The 23,664-nt window shown below is 32.9% G+C and overlaps 1 protein-coding gene across 5 annotated transcripts in view; it reads right to left on the reverse strand.

Moving 5' to 3' along the window:
• Window positions 1–281: 281 nt before the first annotated feature.
• Window positions 282–23,664, reverse strand: part of TUSC3 (tumor suppressor candidate 3) — a 223,199-nt gene continuing 199,816 nt past the window's right edge. The window contains exons 8-11 of one of the 5 annotated variants that reach the window (XR_013352777.1): window positions 14,201–14,275; window positions 10,713–10,808; window positions 10,528–10,618; window positions 282–764 (exon numbers count right to left, since the gene is read on the reverse strand). Coding sequence is in view for 4 of the 5 variants with exons in the window: in XM_077848949.1 (XP_077705075.1) it covers window positions 5,974–5,992; window positions 10,528–10,618; window positions 14,201–14,275 (185 nt within the window). In the remaining variant the exon portion in view is untranslated. Of the gene's footprint in view, window positions 765–5,929; window positions 5,993–6,169; window positions 6,198–6,811; window positions 6,837–10,527; window positions 10,619–10,712; window positions 10,809–14,200; window positions 14,276–23,664 lie in introns of those variants that run through there. The other 4 variants (XM_077848949.1, XM_077848950.1, XM_077848951.1 and 1 more) reach the window with 4 other exon arrangements.

Consider the following 23,664-nt stretch of genomic DNA (forward strand, 5'->3'; position numbering starts at 1 on the left):
TTTTTCCATATAACATATGGGGGAATGGCCATCCTGGATTAGTTTTACAGTTACAAGTCTGGATTCCTGGGTGACCCTACTAAAGTTAGAGAGGAATTAAAATCTTCTGGTATGTTGCTTCCATCACCTGATGCCTTCAAGCTTATTGATTTAGTCCTGTTTGCTTTAAAATTTACAACCTGGGAAAAACCTCCATTTCCCAGGTTAGGCTTCCAAGTTGTAGGCACTATTCATACAGCTCCCTGTCTCTTTATTTAATTGTGATTAATAAGAACAAAACATTTGTAACCATACACACATCCTTTATACTGAAATGACAATGAGTATATTTTTCAGTATGTGACATATTTTCATGCATATACCTTATCTCTGTACAACCTTAAGGGTTCTTTAACATATATTTCATAGTTTTCCCTTACTAACATTGTGGTTTTCTTTACTAATGAGTGAACAGTTCTAACACATGAATTCATAATTACATTGTCATTTATTTCAGTCCTATGACATATGACATATACTGAATATAATATGCTTGAGAAACTTTGTTCTTTCCAGTGCTAATATGAAATATAACCATCCACTTCTATAAATTAAATTCACTAGGAAAGCTCACATTTAAAAAAAATTATACAAGAATAAGCTAGAATTGTCACAATCAATGTGGAAATGAATTCAAGAAATCAAACTATATCTCAGGAACACTTTATCTTCATGGTAAACATTCACTTTATGCAAATCCCACTTGGCTTCATTTAATTAAAAAGCTGAAAAAGAAAGAAAATCATATGCTGAAAATAAGGAAAACACAATATGCTCTTTATTCATTCTAAATTAGTACATGTAAATATATAAAAATAATATAAGTATATTCATTCATCCCATTCTAATTTTTTATCAGGGCAATTTCTCTGAACTAGTTCCTGGAGTGAGGTCACGCTTATGGTGAGAAGAGGCCAAGAGTGGGAGAGGGCGCTGATAAGAACTTGTACTAGTGATGTTTAAGTTTGGGCAAAATACCCTAGTTCTTTCTGTGAGACACTCTCACTGCTGCTTAGAGCAGTTAAACTTAGAGTTTAACTTATACTGCTTAGAGTAGTTAAACCAGCATTTAAACTGGCAACATAACTAAGAAGAATAAAAACTATGGATTAAAACAAAGATTTGAAGTGGGTCATTTCATTGTCCTAAAAGAAAAATCTTTCTCTTCAATCTATAATTCTTTCATATATATGAAATAACTAAATGCTTGATCTTTTTAATGAAATTTATAGCTGGAATATACTGCATAATCAAAAATGTTTTTTTATAAATCGTAAGTGTCATCAGATTCTGAATACACAGATGCTTGTACAGATAGAAATAAAAGGGAGTTATTTTTCTTTACTTCCCTAAGCAAAGTTTTAATCTGAACAGAAATATAAGTTGTAAAATGGTAAGTCAATTTAAATAACATTTACTAAGTTTCTGTTTGATATTTGTACGTTTTTCTAACACGTGGCAAGGTTTTCTTTTTTTGCTTTGTCTTTTTTTGTCTTGACAATATAACTTTGCAGGACAACCAGAGACAAACCATGTTTTAACCAAATATTAAAACATAAATGAAATTAATGGTTGCTATATTTGGAAAGCTATCATATAGTTGGAAAACTAGTAAGTTTTGTAATATCTGGATGTTTAAATCCTAATATCCTAGGAATATATTTCTTTGTCTTTCTGAACCTCGGTTTCCTCATTAGTGAAAAGAAAATTTGTTTGGCTGATCTCCAAAATTCTTTCTAGTCCTCATATTTATCAACCTAGTGACTCTAGTGAAACTATGTGGCTAAAAGTAAACACATTTTTACATTTATATATATATATATAAATATATATAAGACATTACATAAAATATGTAATAAATACTTAAACTGTTATGTAATATAAAGTAAAAAAGCTATACAAACTAAAATAAGCACTCCTTTTCTGAGGAATTATTAAAGGCTAGAAATTATGTGCTGATGCCTCAGTACAACAACACCTTGCTTGTATTTTTTCAAAATAATAAGTTATGATGACTGAGGTCCTGCAAGAGTAACCATCTTCATGAAGAAGAGTATCAGCCGGGAAACTTTCTCGGAGCAGTAGGCAGTGGCTGCTATTCAATCCACATAATCCCTCACACTGATGGCAGTGCACGGAGATGTGTCTGTCCTTTGTAGATGAATTCTTTGACATTTTCTGCCTTTAATTTTAGCTTCCCCTAAAGATTAAGTTAACTGAAGAATGAAGGCTAATGATAAAAAGAAGACTTGATCATAACATACTTAAAACTTAAGGTTGAAAAAATTATAACTTAAACAGAACTTAGAGAGTTTACTAATTTACTTGTTTTTGAACAAGTGGTCTGAACATTTATAGCTGTGGTGCACTAAAGGTCACCTTTTATCATTATGAAAATATTATGCCATATAAGCAAAAAACTGTAATCTGACCCTTATGATCATTTTATGCTTCCTAATTTTTCGGACCTAGAAAAGTAAAACATATTCTATGATTTTTAGATGTTGTAAAATTCACAAAATAAAAGGATCTCTGTATCTTCTTAATACTAAATTAAGAATCCTCAGTTACCACACTATTGGTTCACACTAGGGATTTTTCCCAAACTAAAATAATTTTTAAAGAGCTGTTAAAACGATCCTTTTTTTTTTATATTGTATTATGCAAAGACAAATATATATTTTATATTGAACTGATCCTATTGTCTAACAATACAGGGTAAGATTAGCAGACTACTTCCTGTTCTTTTATATTTAGAATCTTTTTCATAAAAAGTTATAAACTTTATGAGTATTTGTTTAAGACATGGAAAGATTGAAGTGTGTCAAATATGTTTTGTTAAAAATCTTTCTTAGAAAAGCATAAACTATTATTCTCTAGGTAATCATTTAATATTAATATTAAACATCCAAGGTATATTCCAGTATGAATGTTTTATATGGATTTCATCACTCAAGAGATTAGTCCCTCATTCCTATCTGTCAGGTTCTGACAAGTTTTCTTTTCACATTTACCTGTCTAGTAATTTTGATGTATAATGTAACAGTTCTCCTATATTTATATTTCTAATAATGCTTGGATACTATCTTTCCTGGTAATACTTATTGTAAAAATGTATAAAAAGACTTTTAGAACATGAAAACTGTTTAATACCAAAACCAAACAAATATACTCCTCTGGAAGTATAAGCACACTGGAATGTGCTTTAATGTGGTGGCTAGGTTCCTCAGAGAGGGAGCAGCTGCCCTGGGTACCATCATCAGCTTCTACCTGGGCTCCCCTCCACCCTCCATAATGAATGATTCTTTTTCACAGGTCACGGTAGCCTGTAGGTGTGTAACACTGACTACTATGACCAGTTTATTTTGAAGTGAATGCATGTATGGTTGACTGACTCAAGTAGCAACAGAAGATGGAGGCTACATTGCAAGGCTAGAGAATTATACACAGAAAGATTAGATAGCAGGGTAGAACCAGCATGAGTATGCTCCAGAAACTCCCCCTTTTATCTAGCTTAAAAGGATGCAACTATTCCCTTTATTCTGTAATTTGATTATTGCCTAAAGTACATCAGAAATGCAGAGGGGCATTGTGTATATAAAGAAGGAATGGGAGGAAGATCTTCAAACACTTCCAAGTTTGGCTCTTTCTTAATTACTCCCACACACTAGCAAACATTCAGGATTTACATAAAAATGTAGCCCTTGACTCGTGGAGAAGTGATATTCCAAAAGTTTATAGCAAGGTTATTATGTGAAATTCCAAGTAAGTCTTTCTAGAGAAACATTATTTAAAATGGTGGTTATTTTCTCAAATTTGAGCCAAAAAATGTGTGTCTCAATCAGTATTCAGCAAAGATATATGGCCCACCTATTATGTACAAGAATATCATGTAGAGAAGAGTGTTGTAAGACAATGACTGAAAGTCATGGTGATTGTTTCTTTCCTAGAGGAGAGTAAGACTTGGACACAATTAAGTATAACACAGGTATACTTGATATGATGGCAGGTTGAAGTGTTAGAGGAACACAAGCAAACAAAGCAAAACTGACTTTGAAAACAAGTTAAATGAAGGGATAGTAGCATAGGCTACAGGAGCTGAGTGAAGAAAGATGCCAAAGAACAAAAATAACATGTATAATATGGGGAGTATGTTCAGTATGAGGAGTCCATACACTTTCTGTAAAAGGCCGTGAAGTGAATACACACTGTGGGCTGTAAGTCTCTGTTGAAACCACTTAACTAAGCTATTGTAGAATGAGAAGAGACTTTTGGATTTGATGACTGGAGACAATACCATACATAAAGCATGTTTATTCTTTTTTCTTCCTGTGATATAGCTACATAGGCATATTATAGTGTCTTACATTTTGTTTTTACTTATCTTAAACTAATTATCTGTTGGTGTTTTTTAAAAAGTGTCTACACAGTGCTCTTACATGAATGAATTCTGTCCAGTTGGGAGCTGGTTAAATTCTCTGAGCTCTTCAGATGGACAGACTTTTCTTGTGTACTGTACTTACTTCCTATTCTCAGCCTGGGGAAGAGTCAGAGAGACCTGATGGTAACATGACACTGTCATACAGAAATCATTTACTGAATTGCTCAGTATTGAAAACAAAGTATGGAAGGAAAAAAAAGCCTTGCTCCTTTACTTAGAGCATGGATCGTCCACTAGTTGAATTTTCACTCCTGTTCAATTGACCTTGCAGTTAGCAGAACTCAATGACTCACTGTTCTTAGGGTTTTCTAAACCTTTACTTTATATTCATAAATGTTCAAAGGGGGTGCAAGAGAGAAGTACATTACAGCTGTTAGCCGGGCCTCTTTTCTTTAGCCTGATTCTCTGTTTTGTATAAAAGATTACTGAACCCAGAAAAATTTTCAAGTCTGAAGTAAACAATCTAAAAAGGCCTAAAGAAATTGAGGACTTCATTAGGAGAAGGGAACAAGATCTTTGGGTATGGAAATCTTTTCGTTTCTATGGTTGCACAGGGCAATAGCTGTCAAGTCTCACTACTGCTAAGGTCACTTCTCCACAGCCTAACCTGAGAGAGACTTAGTAACAGCTTTCATTGTATGGTTATTAATAACTAGGCATGATCAGGAAGGTGGCTACTATCTGGGGAAAAAAAAGAATAAAAAGGAGCTGCCTATACTTTTTCTGTTTTCAATGGGTTGCTGAATGCTGGAGTTTCTGTCAGAGTAAAGTTGCATTTTCAAGACGGAACTCACCCTCTAGAACTATCTTTGTGTATATCTGCTCAGGCTAATGTGCTGTGAGGTTGGAGGGGTTGAATGAGCAGTATAAAATGTAAAAGAAAAACAAAGAACAATTCTCTACAGAAATTATTTTGGATTTATACAGAGGTTCCTGGTATCTATTTCAAAAATGATCAAATGTTGATTAAAAAAATCTTAACATATACTTAAAAGACTTGTATTTTGTTTTATTATCTTGAAAACTAAAATTTATACTGTTTGTTAGTGGAAAGAGAGATGTGACTACATTTGTCCTAGGAAGAATTAAATGCATTTCTGTCATTTGTCTTAGTTCTGCTTTCTTTCCTAAAGAAATGACATAAGTAAATAATGAAATTACATTTTTTTGGAGGGCATATGCATATATGGGGATATTTTTAAAAACTACTGTTTGTCAAGTGGTTAATTCCATGGATCAAAGTCTATTGCTTAACGTTTGTATCTGAGGGCTTATCTCTAAAGCAAAGCACAACAGCCTAAGACTGGAATGTAGATTCTCACAATTAAAAGTTATCTTACATCTGTAAAGCAATAGTTTGCTACAACTTGTCTTACATATGAGAGAAATATTATGTCTTTATTTGAAAGATGAGGAAAACTGAGGCTCAGAGAAGATTAAAAGACTTGCCTGAGGTTATAGTTTTAAAGTGCCATGGTCCAAATCACATCTTCTCACTCAAAGTCCAGATCACTTTCCAATACACCACAGTGAAATACAACAATATGGAAAAAATAGTCCTTAAGATTCAATTTCCATTTGCAAAATATTATTACAAGATTTAGCACTATATTCCTTATCTAGATAAGATAGGGGCCAGACAATGGTGCCTTTAGAGCATTCCAGCTCTTCTCCGAATCCTCTCTAAATCTTCGGTCCTTTATGTCATTCTTCAAAGCTGGAACTCAGCAGGAGAAAGACAATCCCAGTGAAATTCTTATCAGTGATATGTACTGTGGGTTGATTACCACATCATTTTGATATTATTTTTCTATTTGTACAGCTCAAGATTATATTTAATATTTTTTCTACAGATGAAAGATCTACATGTAAGATATAGAAATGAGTATGAGATCACTATACTGTATACCCTGGGATTTTTTTTCTCTTTTGCCTTATTATGCTTATTCACTATCATACTCTTCTTAAAACTCATATGAATGTCTCTCATTCTTAGCTATTATTCTGTACTTTCCATTACTGAATGTCATTCCATTTTTCATTATCTCAAAATAGCCAAGGACATCAAGAATCACAGAAATTTTTTAAGACAATAGAAGATAGTTTCTATGTCCATTATAAGCTTAATTAAAAAATATTTTTATTATTTGATGCCAGTTAAGAATCAATCTGAGTTTGCATCTTTATAGCTCAGGTTTCTGAAATAATTATCTTTCCATACACCACACATCACTTGAGGTGTGTGGAGTAACCTGACAACTCCATGAGGTGTCATGTGACGTGAATTCCATCTTCTGGAGTTGTACAATGTGGCAAACCAGTACTCTTCTTTTCACTGTTTCTATCCTAATGGTTCCTGTTGCATTTAGATAATAAATAAAAAATGTTTTTGAGTTAAATAGTCAATTAATATGATGAGCACCTACTATGTGCACAGCACGTTGGAGATACAAAAAGGACTCTTCTCTAAAATGCCTCAAAATATTACAGAATGAAAATGACTTTTTTTTTTGAAAATGACTTTAATACGTAAATAGTTATGTATGAATATTTAATGAACAACGTAATGAAGTAAAGTGCAAAACAAAAATGTAATGAGGTTGCTAAAGTTGAAGGGCTTGTACAGGTAAGAAGTGGGTGAAGAAAATATCTATTGAGAACCCACTACATTTCAGGCATTACAAATTGATCATATAATTTATCCCCACAAAATTCTGAGATAGGTGTTATACCAAGTTTACAAATCAAGAAAGCAGCTCAACAAAGCTAAATATCTTGGCAAAAGACAGAGACATAATGTGAGACAAATAACAATTTGAGCCTGTCTCCAAATCTACAAAAAAACTAAAAGTTTTCAAAGTGAAGTGAAATGAGATCCAGAACTTAACTCCAAGTCCCAAAGTTAGTGAAGAGAGGATCTGAGATTTAAACTCAGATTTCTTAATTACAAAATTATATGCTGAACATGAATTCTGCTCTTCTGATTGTAAATATTTTTCCATCCGGCTACTCTATCTCGCTAAGACAACTAAAGAGTTTTGTAAACAGAAAGCAAAGTGATAGAATTAAAAGAGAATGTTTCATGTCATTTGGATCAGAAGTACTTTCATAAAATTCTTTTGAATTTTTGTAGGTCAAACTGCATCAGAAGAAAATAATGGGAAATTACCTATAAGTGAAGCCTATTATATATCACTACTAGCTCTTCACTTTTCTTTGAAAATCGAATGAGCCTAAAGTTAGTCTTTATTTAATATACAAAATGAATGCAGTATACCACTCTAATAAAATTTTTTTTGAACTATGGCTCAGATGGTAATTAGACCAAATTCTTTATAATCGTGATATTTCACTGGTAGTTTCAAGGGACTCAGGAGCCCAATTAAGTTCATCAAAAGGTTCAGGGAAAATCTGTTCTTCACTCAACTGAATCATGCAAATATAAAAGTTACTTAATCTTCAGTGTAAAGAAAATCTTACTTAGAAAAACATATGTAAATATTTCAAACTCATTTATATTTAATCTGAATTAATAATAAGCATCTAACATTTACTGAGTAATTAATACTATGTGCTATTTACCATGTACTTGGCAATGTGTTAAGTAATTTACATGCATTTTCTCATGTCATCCTTACAATAGTCAAATGAAGTATGTAAATTTTTTTTTCCATTTACAAATGAGAAAATCAGAATGTAGAAGAGTCAAGTAACTTGTTCAAGGTCACACAGTTAGTAACAGATCAGTATAAAATTGCTGATATGGGACATTTAAAGTACTACTTGGCTCCCAAGATTGAGGATGAAGAAGGATCTTAGGTATTATTCTTAAAATCCAAGAAAATAAAATTAAGCTCTTTAAGAACTGCTTCTGAGATGCCAACATGTACTTAAGCTTCTTCTGTCATCAAATTTGTACCTCTGAGTACATATGTTGATATTTTCTGTAAATAACCTATTTTTTCCTTCATTCTTTACAATTTGTTTAAAGAATAAAGTCAAATCTGGTCTTGTTAAATGTTTTTTTTTTTTTTTTTTTCAGATCAGGTGTTTAAATCCACCAAGTCTGCTTATTGAAACCTAAAAGAATCTGGGAGAAGTCAATGACAACATGAAACCTACTGGTACTGTAGAAAAAACACTCTTATGACTAAAATATGAGAGAGATTTAAGGAGATAGGATAAATATTTCAAGCGGACTTATCCCTTTCAACAGTTACAAAGATCAACAAAAATAATAGTGTTAAGTATTGAGAAAATATAATGAAGGGCATAAATAAGGCTTTGTGAAGCTTAAGATTAAAAACAAAAAATAAACACATAATGATCCACTGTATAGAAGAAAGTAGAAGTTGTAGATTAAACAGAATTCAAAATTATGTAGAATAAATAAGTTAGAACTATGTCTAGGATTACCTTTAAACTACCAGTAGTATTTCTTAGTACAAAAGTTATAATTCACAGAAATTTAAAAGGAAGAAATCGAAGACTATAAGAGGCTAAGGCATTACACTCGAGACAATATTCTGGCATTGGAGCTAAAGTTCTAGGCTAAAGGTGATGTTTAAATTAGTATATGGTGTTATGTTCAAATGTGCATTTGCACTGAGAGGATAGCTCAACAGTTTATCCAAAGTACAGGTATTACCTAAAGTAGGCAGAAGTGGGAAGTTTTTTCGTTCTTTTTAAAGGGAAAAGTGTGTTTGTCTTTGTAGTTCATCTCAAAGTCAAGGGTATATAGCCTTGGTCTTTTGCAAGCCCACTTCAGTGTATGTCTGCTGCAGCTGATTGCATTAAGTTAGCTCTTGGTGCCCAGGGTTAACGGTAGGTAGGGCCTCGCTCTCTATGAAGACAGATGTCCACAGACGTCTTTTCAGAAGTACTTAGGCCAGCATATACCTTCGGGAATATTTTGCATGCTTTTCTTTCCCTAGAACAAAGGAGTCCTATATCTCATCCTCTCATTCCTTACAAACTGCTCTTATCTGAGATGAACAAGGTTGATTTTTTTCTTTTTTCATCAAATACTTTAATGCTTGTGCATTTCAGGGAATACAAACTGCAGTGCTATGTTATGTTCATAACTGGCCAAGCTTCTTACACAGAATAATTCAGTGGGAAGAGAGATCTTTTCCCTCTTTAGCAACATCTCACATTTCCACTCTACTCAGAATTCTGTCTCCCACTCACTTATTACCTCTCTCTTGCTTGCGCTATCACCTTTACTTCTCCAGTGAACTAGTTGGATCGATGTATATATCGATGTATATATGTATATATCGATGTAACCCTGTGCTGTCAGGTTTTTAGGATTTAGCTCAAGATTTATCCAAATCTCTGGCATGTAATCTCTGCAGACCTTTTAGCAACACTTGCTCTTGATGTTTATCATCTATTTCTTACCACATTCACAAGACAACTGATTAAAATTTCTGAGAAAAAAAATAAAAGATCATTCAAAAGGAAAATGATGCAGTCCAATAATAAAAAATGAAACCCCAAGCAGGATCTACCACAACCAGGATAAGTTCAGCATAAATCCATGTGCTAGACTAATTAAGGTAGAAAGCTTGTCAAATGTAAAATTGGTATTTTTTGGGGGGCGGGGGGGGGCACATACTGCTGCCTATATACTGTATTTTTTTAGTTCCAAGAGATGCATTTATGTAAATGTCATGAGAGGAAACACATATCCTATATATACCTGAGGAAGCCAAAGAATTTGAACGTGAAGGATTGGATGGACAGACAAAAGAAAAAAAATTGATGAATTCCACAAAGCTAAAACCCACTGTATTATATGTACATATATAATACATATGTATCTCAAAAATGAAAATAATCTGTCTGGGAACAGGGCCCTTGCTTTATAGGTCCTCTGCAAAGTCTGAGCTAAACACATGGCAGGTGCTCAAAAACTTGCTTAACTGAGTTTAAAATCACTTGGCAAATGAATTAGCTACTTTATATTAGCCTTTAAATATACATTAACCATTGAAATTGTTTAGTTAAAAATAAGAACATTCACATTAGTATAATGATATTACCTATAAGGATAGCCGTGGTATTTGGAACGAAATATTGAAAGTAGAAAACTGAAGAAGAAGACCACCAGGCCTAATCCCACTAGGCAAATTACTAGAAAGAGACAGAAAATGCCATTAGTGTCTAGACAATGCAACCCAAATGCATATGTTTTTTAAATGCATTCAATTAATAACAGTATACTTACATTTTAATAGTTCATGGCACATACAGGCACAACAAACCAGATAATCCAAAATACAATGTATTCATTATTTTCCACATTCTTCTCAATGAAAATGTACTATTTGGGGTATGAAAACAACAAGTGACTGATCTAAGTCTTCTGGTGGTTTTCTTCTCTTACAGAGTTCCTACAAGTACTAAAATGCCTCAGAGGGATCAAAACAAAGCAAAATATATGATAAACCACAAACAAGATTATCAGCCCCTGCCTTATAAAGCATTGGCTATATTAGCCTAGACATTTGCATATAGAATAGTAAATAGAATTTTATTCTTTTCAGATGCCATGCAATATTTACAAAAGAATGTCATTTTAGATTATTGGCTAGATTATTGCTTTGGTTAAAGCCTGTTACTTAGAAATAGTCATCGTAGTGCACAAAAGCTAGGAATAAAACTTTCAGGAATGAAGTAATACGGATTCTGGAGAGCCAAAGAGGCAACCCCCGCCCCCTCCCAAGTAGATACTTGTGTCAAAGTGCTGTTGTCTGTTTTAACAAATGAACAGAAGGCTAATATTAGAGTTGAATGTGCTGTGGTCCAGGTTTTCAGTATCACTTTATCCCAGGCAAGTCAACAAAAGGGAAAATACTTTTTTCTTTTCCTTTGTGTTACAGTTAGGAAGACTTTAAAGTCAAAGAGCAATAAATATATGTAATATATACAATGGAAATATATTTATGTAAACATAGAGTAGTTAAACAAGATTTATTACTATTCGTAAAATACATGCTTATAAAATTAAAATGCTTAAAAATCTGAGCCAATTAAATGCAAATGTTTGGAAATAAAGAAATATATTTAAAGAAATTGAAATTGACTTAAATCTATGCCATAAATAGAAAATAGTGTTAACTTTTAATAAGAAAATCTAAGCACTTAAGAATGAAACATTTGCACAATACTTGTATTCTTCTGTTAGTTTTAGAGAATTCTTATAAAAATACTCAAAATATCTGAAATAATTAGAAGACCAGAGTAAAAAAATGAAACACATTAAGGCACAGGAAAACAAGAAGTTAGCAGTTCAGTATACTTCTAAAATGATATATACTGGAAAAAAAATTCTTCTAGCAGGTCTGAGACTAGGTTTAATTATAATCCTGGAAATTAAGGAGTAGATAAGGTATGACACTGTCAGAAGATGGTCTAGAAATCTGTCAGTTTTCATTCAACTCTGCAGGAATATCATTCTTTCAGTTTTGAGTATAAATTGTTGAAAGTCATAAGTGCTTAACAATATTCAATTGTAGCCTCTCTGACATTTCATTTCAGACAAAGTTCATACAGTTGAACTTCAAATGAATACTGGCAGAAAATAAAGTAAAAGAGCAGGTTGCTGACTATCCCAAAATGAAAAACACCTTTATAAAAATGTGTAGACTATCCAAGTATGACAGACAACCAGGCACTAGATACAACAATAACATCTCTGCTTACAACAATCTTATTAAACCTAGAATTAATTATCTAATGCTTTACATTACCCCTTAACCTATTTGATATCTTTATCAAACACTTTGTCCTTTCCTTTTTTTTTTTAATTTTCAGAATCTAAACAAAACACTTTTACTTCTTTGAAGCTCAAAGTACATGATTAAAGAAAACAACAGACCTCCTTGATTCTGTGCAGTGGAACAAAACAGTGATACTCAGGTCCGTGTTTACAGTGAAGGGAGCAGCAGAATCGAGTACTGTGTGAGGGGTTAGTAATTACTGGATGAACCACTGCAGCCCGTACAAGGTAACATACTTGTAAGAAAATGCTATGATGACACAGAATCACTCTGATATGAGCAATAATAATAGTAGTTGTACTATATATCAAAAAGGAGTAATTGTAAAATATATTTTCCATGTCTCTCTCTTTCTCTCACACTATCCATGAATAAATAATATGACAGTGCTGGGCGCTGGAGTGATATGTAGAGAAATATCTACCAAGAGGAAAGTGATTTTATGAACAATATTACAGTTGATGTAAGATAAAACATTTATGTATATCTTACTATTACTTAAGACAGGATATATAATAATGCATCTGTCTTCATAAACATTATTTGTCAATTCCAAGAGCATCACATTGTTTATTCAAAAGATGTATCATAAAATGATATTCTGTACAATGCTTAACTGAAAGTAATGCATTAGATTATTTTGTAGTTTCTTTACAATAGTGTATAGATCCCACCATGGGAAAACAAAGGACAGATTAAACTGCATATTACATCTAAAATATTTTAACACTTAAGACAACTACTTAGAAATCACTTATTTATATATAGGTCACCATAGCTAATATATTTTTTAAAGATTTTATTTATTCATTAGAGACACAGAGAGAGAGAGAGAGAGGCAGAGACATAGGCAGAGGGAGAAGCAGGCTCCATGCAGAGAGCCTGATGTGGGACTCGATCCCGGGTCTCCAGGATCATGCCCTGGACCGAAGGCAGGCGCTAAACCGCTGAGCCACCCAGGGATCCCTATACTTTCAAGAAGAAAGTAAGTCTGGATTTTTATTTTAAACTTCTTAATAAACTGTGTTTCTCAGATACCTATGCTGCTCAAACATAAATTCTGGGCTTAAAAATGTTCCAGAAATGCAAAGCATACTGAGAAAAAATTTAATTATAGGTTTAATCATAAAATTATATAGGAGCTTGATAATTATTATAAAAAGGTCTGTGGCAGGAAGTTTAAGGCCCTCTCTTCATTTCTAACCAATGTTCTTAATGGTAGATTTTTCTCATGTGTTCTTCCCTTGTCTTGCCACAACCTCTTACTTCATAAAAATGAATTATTTTTCTATAACCCCCCTGAAAGGAATAGTCCATCAAAGAATAAAATGTAGTTAACTTGCTTAGAAACAATGCTGGAAATTGGTGGAGTTGTAAATCTTGGATACCACTGGAAAAGGCAAAGAGCTTGGAAAAGATACTATTGACAGGTAACTCCTTTTCAACTGTTGATCAAAAGAAGTTTGGAGGTAATTAGAAGGTGTTATATTTCATTGTACAAAACCTATCTGAAAACTATGAGTCCTTGAATGTGTACCTGATTCTTGTAGCATAAGGAACACAGCATTTGCCAATAAAATCTCTGAAGACTGACCACAAACTTTTGTGTCTCCCTGTAGTGTGGACATTACTATGGGGACTACAGCTTCAGTAGACATGAGTCGGAGCACCCCTGACAAGCATTAACAGCTTTCCTTTATATGCAATTCCACAGAAAATCACCCAATTCCATTTTGGAAGAAATCTATTTTTAAGTATTTGTACACCCACGTCCAAGAAACAGAAAAAAGTAAAACAAAAACAAACTGCAACCTTTCTCATATCAGAACATTTCTTTAGAAATTTATGTTTACTAAGGACTTATATATTTCCCATTTTACTTAAATGAATCTTAAGACTAAAGCAAAACTACAAAAATAGCAACCAGACTTACTCCGTCTTTTACCAACATCTCCCTTGGATGTTGCTGCTTCATTTAGAAGAACCATCCCCATGGTGATAGCAGCATCTATAGTAGTTGTCAAGGAAACTGCAGAAATACATGCGAATAAAATCTATTAATTTTTCTGGATCTGAACACAATGTGTTCTGTTCCAGGATGTGAGTAAGTTACAACTGTACACAGAACTAGATATGATTTAACTCTCTCCATCTAACACAAAATTACCATTCTTCATGTATTTGAATATGCCTTAATTTAAATATAAGTAACCTGACACTGTGAGATTTTGAAGGTCTAACTCTAAACATTAAGTTTCAGGACTTTCATTTTCTTAGCACATAGGAGTTATATGGATTCCCATAATCAGTTATGCCATTTCACATTATATATGAAGGTATGTACTAATTATAGTCACGGGGCAACTTTCATCAGCAATCATAGAAAATCAGAATATATTATTTTTCCCCTCAGGGCTTGTGTGCAAAACTTTTTTTCTTGGCTTCTGTTTCATGTGTTGTTTCATAGATTATCTTGTTTAAATAATATTTATTAAGGTCTGGTATTGTGTCACTTGGAAATTTTTCTTACCAATTATAAGTCTTACAAAAGCAACAAGCACATTATAATAAACCACTCTCACAAATTTAGCAGGATCTTAATTTAGTTAAATTGACATTTTAAGAATGAACACACAAATCTGTACTTAATGTCTGCTTGTGGCAGGATGAATATATATATATTTTAAAGATTTTATTTATTCACGAGAGAGAGAAGCAGAGACACAGGCAGAAGGAGAAGCAGGCTCCCTCCAGGGAGCCTGACACAGGACTAGACCCCAGGACCCCAGGATCGCGACCTGTGCCAAAGGCAGTCGCTTAACCACTGAGCCACCCAGGTGCCCCTGGATGAATATATTCATATCATACTGAAAGATGCCAGAGATTAAGAAAATGATAGGAGCTTTCCCTTTTATAAGAACATTCTTTGCCATGGTATTAAAACATGTTTGACATAGACGAACTCATCAATTCTGGAAACATATTCATTATGTATTCTGCCCAAATAACTAATGGATTTAAAAAAATAAAGATAAAACTAAAATAATTTTAGCCCAGAAATTCCTCAGTTTGTTCACTTTTATTGTCTCCTTTTATTCATATCTACTGCTATATATGTACAATCACCATCAGCAAGCCTGCTGTACAGATATATCCAAGTGTCTTCTATTATTCCAAACAGTGAAAGCTCAAAGAATTTTATCTGGATACATCTATACAATTAAGTGAAGGTCAGGGAAAATTCTGCAGAGTAAATACTTCCACTCTATTTTCATAACCATTATATCAAAGTATTGATAATTATAAAATAATTGAGTCTTTCATGACCATATTATCCAACTTCTGGAAAACAATAAATGCCTGACTTCTCCAGTTAGATATTTATGCTTATAATAACCTCTTTCTATAAAAATGGTTTTCAAACTATTCTATTTAGCAATCCCTTATGGAATCCTTCCTGGAGAAAACCAACCAACTAACCAACCTTGATTAGAAGCCTACTGCATAGAAGAGAAAAGCCACTGTGCAATACCAGCCTCTCTCACTCCACATTTTCAAACCAAGACCAATACACATATATACCATATACTACCACTGAACTTTTAGGGGTTGATCATACATAGTTTGAGAACCACTGAAATCTGGGTAATTACTTGAGTTCCTTGACTTTCAGTCATGTCACAATGGCCTGAAAAGGGTAGTGTAAGAGAACAAATATTTCATTTTACCAGTATGGTAGTCTGTGGACTTAAGATTCATTCTTAGAATGTTTTGGACAATCCACCCATATAAATTCCCTTGAGTCTAGAGTCTTAGGACTATGCTTATAATAAAGTGATAGAAAAAAAAAATAAAAGCTCCTATCGCTCAAACTGTTGCTATGCAGGGCATTTCTATTGCTTAGCTCATTGGAACAAACTACTCTGACTGTATACGTCCTTAATAAGAATTTAAATTAGGCTTCCCTTTCATATTTCTCCAGTTACATCTATCCTAAGTCCAGAAATAACAAAGCTAAAACCACCAAATCAATAAATAGTATAAGTTTATTGGGAGTGTAAGAACAGTTCTTAAACTATGAGTCCCCAAATTCAAGGACTAATATAAAGATCAGGGACATAAAGTTACACAATGGCTTGTAAGTAAAAATGAAGAAACTGCTGACCTTTACAATGATTGGTTATTACGATGGGGATTTCATGACAGCAGGGGATTGGTTACAAGTGATTATCTCTCACACCATTTTTAGGAAGATGACTTAAGCTTCCCTTATGATTATCAGAGTCATTTATAAGAAATACCCAAGTTTCTCTTCTATTCATGAAAAGGTTTAGTCTTGTTTATGTAGCTTTAGTGATTTTGTATGCTCAGGGAATTACGTCTGGTTTCTAAGCTGCATTTCATCTTAACATTTTTTATTATATTCAAGTATAAATTTTAATCTACACATTTAAATACATATATTTGATCTGAAAATTCATACAGAATTCCAGGTTATTTTAACTCTAAAAATACTTTTTGCCAATATTAAAAATATAAATAACCTTTTAGGATGATTTTATATAGATGTTGTAGGTAAAATAAATACTTATCAATTCCAAGTAACATAGCTTCTGAAATTCCACTAATAAAATCATGGGGAAAATGGCACTATTTCTATTCCTGGGGAAAATAAGTTTTACAAAATTAAATGCTTAAAAATTTTAATAAAAATATAGCCATATGTAAAAATATTTTCAGGATAAAATTTTATACAGACACAAACACCCATGGGCACATAGATATGTGTTATAAACACAACCATATACAGAATCTCAAGAAAAAGTATGTTTTATTAGGCAAAAAATATTAGATATTAACTGTAGTCACATAAGTATATCTTATCCCTATTAAAAGATATACTTTTTTTTACTATTTCTTTTACTATTTTTCCTCTGCAAATAGTTAATTACAATGGAAAACTATGTGAGCAACATGCTTCTCATTTGAATTGTTTTTGAATTTCACACAAATTCAATTTGTGACAGAAAATTATAGGATTTTCATAAGCATAAACCACATTTTATTGTTTTATTTTGCTGATGAACAATTTTTTTTCCAAATGTTTGCTACTATAAATATTCTTACAGGGATATCTGTTTACATGTATATGTGCAATATTTTCTGTAAGATCTACACTTAGAGATGGAGTTTTTTTACAGGGGGCATAAGTATATTTTTAAGTTTACTAACGTATAATCATATTGTATTTTTCTTTTATTTCACCAACAGTATTGCCAAACTATTGATTTTATCAAACTGATGAGTAAGAATCTGTATTAATAGGCTAAGCATCTTTTCTTGTTTAATCTTTTGTATATTGCTCATTTTTTTGCCCATATTCCTATAAATCTTTTCCCCATATTTGTATTTTTCTTAAGTTAATTTGTAGGATACTTCCTTTTTCTGGACGTGAATTGACTGAAGTGTTGCATTTGGATTCTTCCTTGATGTGTTCTTGTGTATAAGTATCCCTGTATTTAATACTAGTAGCCAACATTTATTTACCCCAACTATGCGCAGGCAACTGAGCTAAGCACTGTACATGGATTCTTCTCATTAAGCTTTGTAATAGTGCTATGAGGTGGGTGCTGTTTTAGTCTTACTTATAAATTGGGATGATGAAACTTATAGAGATTAATAATTGGAGCAACCTGTTAAGTAGTGCTGGAGCCAGAATTCAAACCAAGGCTATTTGAGGCAATGCCCATTTGCTCTTAACTACAATGCAACAGAAGTTCTCTTTTTTTCCTTTTATATATTAAAAAAAACTTAATATGGTTGACATGTTATGTAAATTCAAGAGGTACATGTTAATTTGATAGTTATACATTGTAATTTGATTGCCATTGTATCAATAATTATCACTTCTGTTACATTACATAATTATCCCTTTCTTAAAGGTTGAAATAATTAAGTTCTAAACTCTCGGCAAATTTGATTACAGTACAATATTGTTGTCTATATTCATTTCACTGTGTATTAATTCTTTATGGCTTATTTATCACCCATTGCTAAATTTGTACCCTTAACTCTCTTATTACCCTACTTCCAATCCTGTGGTAACCACCATTTTACTGTTTTGACAAGTTTGGCTTTTTAAAATTCTGTCTAGAAGTGATATCATAATCATAAAATAGTTGTCTTTCTTTGATCTCATTTAGCATATTGTGCTCAAATTCCATCCAGACTGTTGCAAACAGTAAGATGTCCCACTTTTTCATAGCTTAACAATATTTTAACCCATTTATGTACCAACAGACACTTAGGTTGTATCCATGTCTGGCTATTCTAAATATTGCTGCAGTAAAAACAGGGGTGCATGTATCTATCTAACAATGATTTTGGACACATACCCAGAAGTGCAACTGCTGAATTATATGGTAGTTTTATTTTTAATTTTTTTAAGATTTTATTTATTTATTTATTTATTCATTCATTCATTCATTCATTCATTCATGAGAGATAGAGAGAGAGAGAGAGGCAGAGACAGAGGCAGAAGGAGAAGCAGGCTGCATGCAGGGAGCCCAATGCAGGACTCGATCCCGGGTCTCCAGAATCACACCCGGGGCCGAAGGCGGCGCTACACTGCTGAGCCACCCAGGGATCCCCCTATTTTTAAGTTTTTGATGCAACTCCATACTGTTTTTCCATAGCGGCTGCATCAGTTTACATTCCCATTAACAGAACACAAGGGTTCTGTTTTCTCTACAGACTTGCCAACATTTACTTATCTTTTTGTCACAAATTCTAACAAGACTGAGGTGATATTTCAAGGTGGTTTTGATTTGCATTTCCTTGGTGATTAATGATGCTGAGCATCTTTTAATGTATCTGTTGCCTATTTGCATGTCTTTTTTGGGAAGATATCTATTTAGTTCCCCTGCCAATTTTTTAATCAGGTTGTTTTTTTGTAATTGACTTGTATGAGTTTTTAATATATTTTGGATATTAACCCCTTATCTAATACTTGGGGGTTTGCAAAAATTTTCTTGCATTCTGTAGGTTGCCTTTTCATGTTGTTTTTTAAGCTTTGTAGAGCTTTTAAGTTTGGTGTAGTCCCATATGTTGAATTTTTTTCTTTTGTTGTCATGTTTTTGGTAACTTATCCAAAAATTCACTGCCATCAAGACCAGTGTCTATGAGTTTCTTCCCTTTGTTTTCTCCTATGAGTTTTATAGGACCAGATCTTTTATAGGATCAGTCTTGGATTCATTTTAGTTCATTTCTGTGAGTGGCACAAGATAGGTATCCAATTTCATTCTTCTGCATGGGCTTATCCATTTTCTCAATGCTATTTGTTGAAGTGACCATCTTTTCCCCACTGAGTGTTCTTGACTCCCTTGTCAAATATTAGTAGGTTGTATATGCAGGAGTTTAATTTTGGGCTCTCTATTCTATTCCTTTAGTCTCTGTGTCTGTTTTTGTCCCAGTACGATACTGTTTCTATTACTATAGTTTTGAAGAATTGTTTGAGATATGGAAGTGTGATACCTCTGGCTTTGTTCTTTTACCTCAGTATTGCTTTAGGTATTTGGGGCTTTTTATGATTCAATACAAATTTTAGGATTAGTTTCTCCTATATCTGTGAAGAATGCCTTTATATTTTCATGAGCATTGCATTGAATCCGTAGATGGCTTTTGGGAAGTGGGGATATTTTAACAATATTCTTCAGATCCATGAACATAAAATGCATTTCCATTTACTTGTGTTTTGATTTCTTTCAGCAAAGTCTTATAGTTTTGTTGTACAGATTTTTTTTCATTTTGTTGGTTAAATTTATTCCTAAGAATTTTTTTTTGTTCTGTTTTGACATTATCGTAAATTGGAGTGTTTTATTTCTTTTAGAGGTTTCATCATTAGCGTAAAGAAATGCAACGGATTTCTGCAGGTTGAGTTTGTATCCTGCAACTTCACTGGAGTTGTTGACTAGTTCCAACAGTTTTTTGGTTAAGAGTTTGGGATTCTTTCTCTGTCTATATTGATATCAATTTCTGTAAACTCATATCATCTGCAAGTAGCAACAGTATTCCTTCTTTCCAATTTAGATGCCTTCTAGGTCTTTGTCTTGATTGCCCTAGCTAGGAATTCCAGCATAGTTTTGAATAACAGTGGTGAGAGTGGGTATCCTTGTCTTGTTCCTGATCTTAAAGGAAAAGCATTCATTTTTTTTTTTCATTGCATACAATGTTAGCTATGGGTTTCTTTTATGGCTTTAATTATATTGAGGTATGTTCTGACTATACCTAATCCACAAAGGATTTTTATCACAACAGGATGTTGTATTTTGTCAAAACTTTTTCTGCATCTATTTAGATATACACGTGATTTTTATCTTTCCTTTTATTGATGTTTTGTATTTATTTATCGATTTTTGTGTTGAACCATCCTTGCATTCTAGGGATAAATCCTACCTGGTTATGGTATATAATTCTTTTTAAGAGTTCTTGAATTTGGTTTATTGAGTTTGTGGACTACTTTTTGTATCTGTAGTTATCAGGGCATATTAGTCCACAGTTTTTTGTTGAGGTGTTCTTACCGAGTTTTAGTATCAGTGTAATACTGCCTCATAAAATGAGTTTGGAAAACTTCCGTACTATTTGGAGGGATTAAGAAGCTTTCATATTGGGATCCCTGGGTGGCGCAGCAGTTTGGCGACTGCCTTTGGCTCAGGGCGCGATCCTGGAGACCCGGGCTCGAATCCCACGTCGGGCTCCCGGTGCATGGGGCCTGCTTCTCTCTCTGCCTGTGTCTCTGCCTCTCTCTCTCTCTCTCTCTCTCTCTCTCTCTCTGTGACTATCATAAATAAATTAAAAAAACAATTAAAGAAAAGAGAAGCTTTCATATTAATTCTTATTTAAGTGTTAGGTAAAGTTCTCCAGTGAAGCCATTTGGTTCTTGGGTTTTCCATGTTGGGAGGCTTTTGATTACGGATAGAAAATATGAACAACAAAAAAAGAAAACATGAACAGATCAAATATGAATAAAAATATTTTTTTGAATAAAAATATTCTATATCTTCCTGTTTCAATGTTGGCAAATTATGCTTCTAGGACTATATCCATTTCTTCTAAATTACGTAATTTTTTGGCATGTAATTATAGAAGTCTGTTATGATCCTATATATTTCTGAAGTATCAGTTCTAATATCTCCACTTTCATTTCTAATTTTGAGTCTTCTCTTTTTTTCTTGTTTTAACTAAAGGTTTGCCTATTTTTTATCTTTCTTGAAAAATCAGCTCTTAGTCTCATCGATCTATTCTATTGATTTTCTGGTCTTTATTTCTACTATGTACTTTATTTTCTTTCTGTTAAATTTGGGCTTAATTTGTTGTTCTTTGTTTAGTTCTTTGAGGTGTAAAGTTGTTTACCTGAGATTATAATTTCTCAATATATGCATTTACTGTTATACACTTATCTCCCAGAACTGCTTTTACTTTATCTCATAGTTTGGTATGTTTCCAAATTTTTTTGTTCGAAGATATTTTAAAATTTTCCTTTTGATTTCTTTTTGACCCACTGGTTGTTTAGTTTCTCCATATTTGTAGATTTCCTAGATTCCCTCTTACTGATTTATAGTTTCATACCATTGCAGTCAGAAAGGATAGTTGGTATGATTACAGTCTTCTTAAATTTGCTAGTATGTATTGTGGGTCTTGTCAAATGATTTATCTTGGAGAATGTTCCATGTACAGTTGACAAGAGAATGTGTTTTATGCTGTTGAACGGAATGTCCTATATATGTCTGCTATGTCCATTTGTTCTAAAGTATAGTCCAATTCTACCATTTTCTTGTTGATGATTTATCTGGATAGGTCTATACATTACTGATACTGAGTTATTGAAATTCTCTACTCTTATTGCATTGAGTTCTATTTCTCTATTCAGATCTGTTAGTATTTGCTGAATATATTTTGCTGTTCTGATGTTGGGTGCATATATATTTACATTTGTTACATCTACTTGATGTACTTTATCATTATATAATGATCTACTTTGTCTCTTGTTAACATTTTTGGCTTTGAAGTCTATTTTGTTCAATCTCAGTATGGCTAATCCCACTTTCTTTTGGTTTATACTTGCTCAGAATATTCTCTTCCACCTCTTTATATTGAGCCCATGTGTATGTTTAGAGCTGAAATGTCTCCTACAAGCAGCATATATTTGGACCTTGCTTTTTAAAAAAATCTATTGTTAGTCTGCCCCTTCTGATTGGTGATTTTAATCCATATACACTTATCATGATTAGTGATATATAAGAACTTAATATTGCCATCTTGTCTTTTGTCTTCTGGTTGTTTCTATCTCTAATGTTTCTTTTTCCCTGCTTCTCTCTCTGTAAATTTGTGGTTTTCCATGGTGATTTGTTCAGTCTTCCCCCTATATCCTCCTCTATTTTTTTTTTTTTTGTTTCCTGTCTTTATTTTTTTAACTTGTGGTTACCATGAGGCTTAGATAAAACATCTCAGCTAAGCTGCTATCAGCAGGAAAAACAAAACATTCTTTTCTTGATCCACCTATAAAAGTTCTACCCTTTCACTCCTCACCTTTTATATTTCTCATGTCACAAATATCTTTCTATGCTGTGAATTCATGAACAAATTGCAGTAGCTATAATTATTTTTAATGCTCTTTCCTTTAAACTTTATAATTAAGTGACTAACATGTGTAGTATGTTAACTATCCTAATATAAAGTTACAGTTTTTTAATTCCAACTATCACCTTTATCAGAGTTTTTTGAACTTTCATTTTTTTCTGTGTCTCTAATTAGCATCTTTTCATTTCGACTTGAAAAACTCCTTTCAGCATTATTTGCAAGGCATGTCTGGTGGTGTTGAGCTTCTTCAACCTTTATTTCTCATTCATATGTGTGGGATAACTTTACCAGGTAAGTATTCTTGATGGGCAATTTTTATCTTTCAATACCTTGAGTATATCATTCTACTCTCTCAAGGCCTGTAGAGTTTCTGCAGAGAAATCTATTGATAGCTTAGTGGAGGTTCCTTTCTAGATTACTTTCCTTTTTTTCCCTGGCTGTCTTTAAGATTATTCCTTTATAATTGATTTTTAACAGTTTCTTATAGATATTTTGGCATTGTGATAAGGTGTTCCCTTATTTTTCCCCCAGGTTTGGGAAGTTCTTAGCTATTACTACCTTAAATAAACTCTGTCCCCTTCTCTCTCCGGTATGCCATTTTTCTGATGTTTGTCTGACAGAATAACAACTCTTTAGGGTTTCTTAATTTAAAAAAATTAGTTCTCTCTTCTTCTGAGTCATTTCTAAATTCCTGTCTCCCAGCATGCTTATTCTTTCTTCCATCTGATGTGCCCTATTTTCTATGCTTTCTAATGTATT

This window comes from Canis aureus, chromosome 15 (assembly GCF_053574225.1).
Source record: "Canis aureus isolate CA01 chromosome 15, VMU_Caureus_v.1.0, whole genome shotgun sequence".
In the NCBI taxonomy this organism is placed as follows: Eukaryota; Metazoa; Chordata; class Mammalia; order Carnivora; family Canidae; genus Canis; species Canis aureus.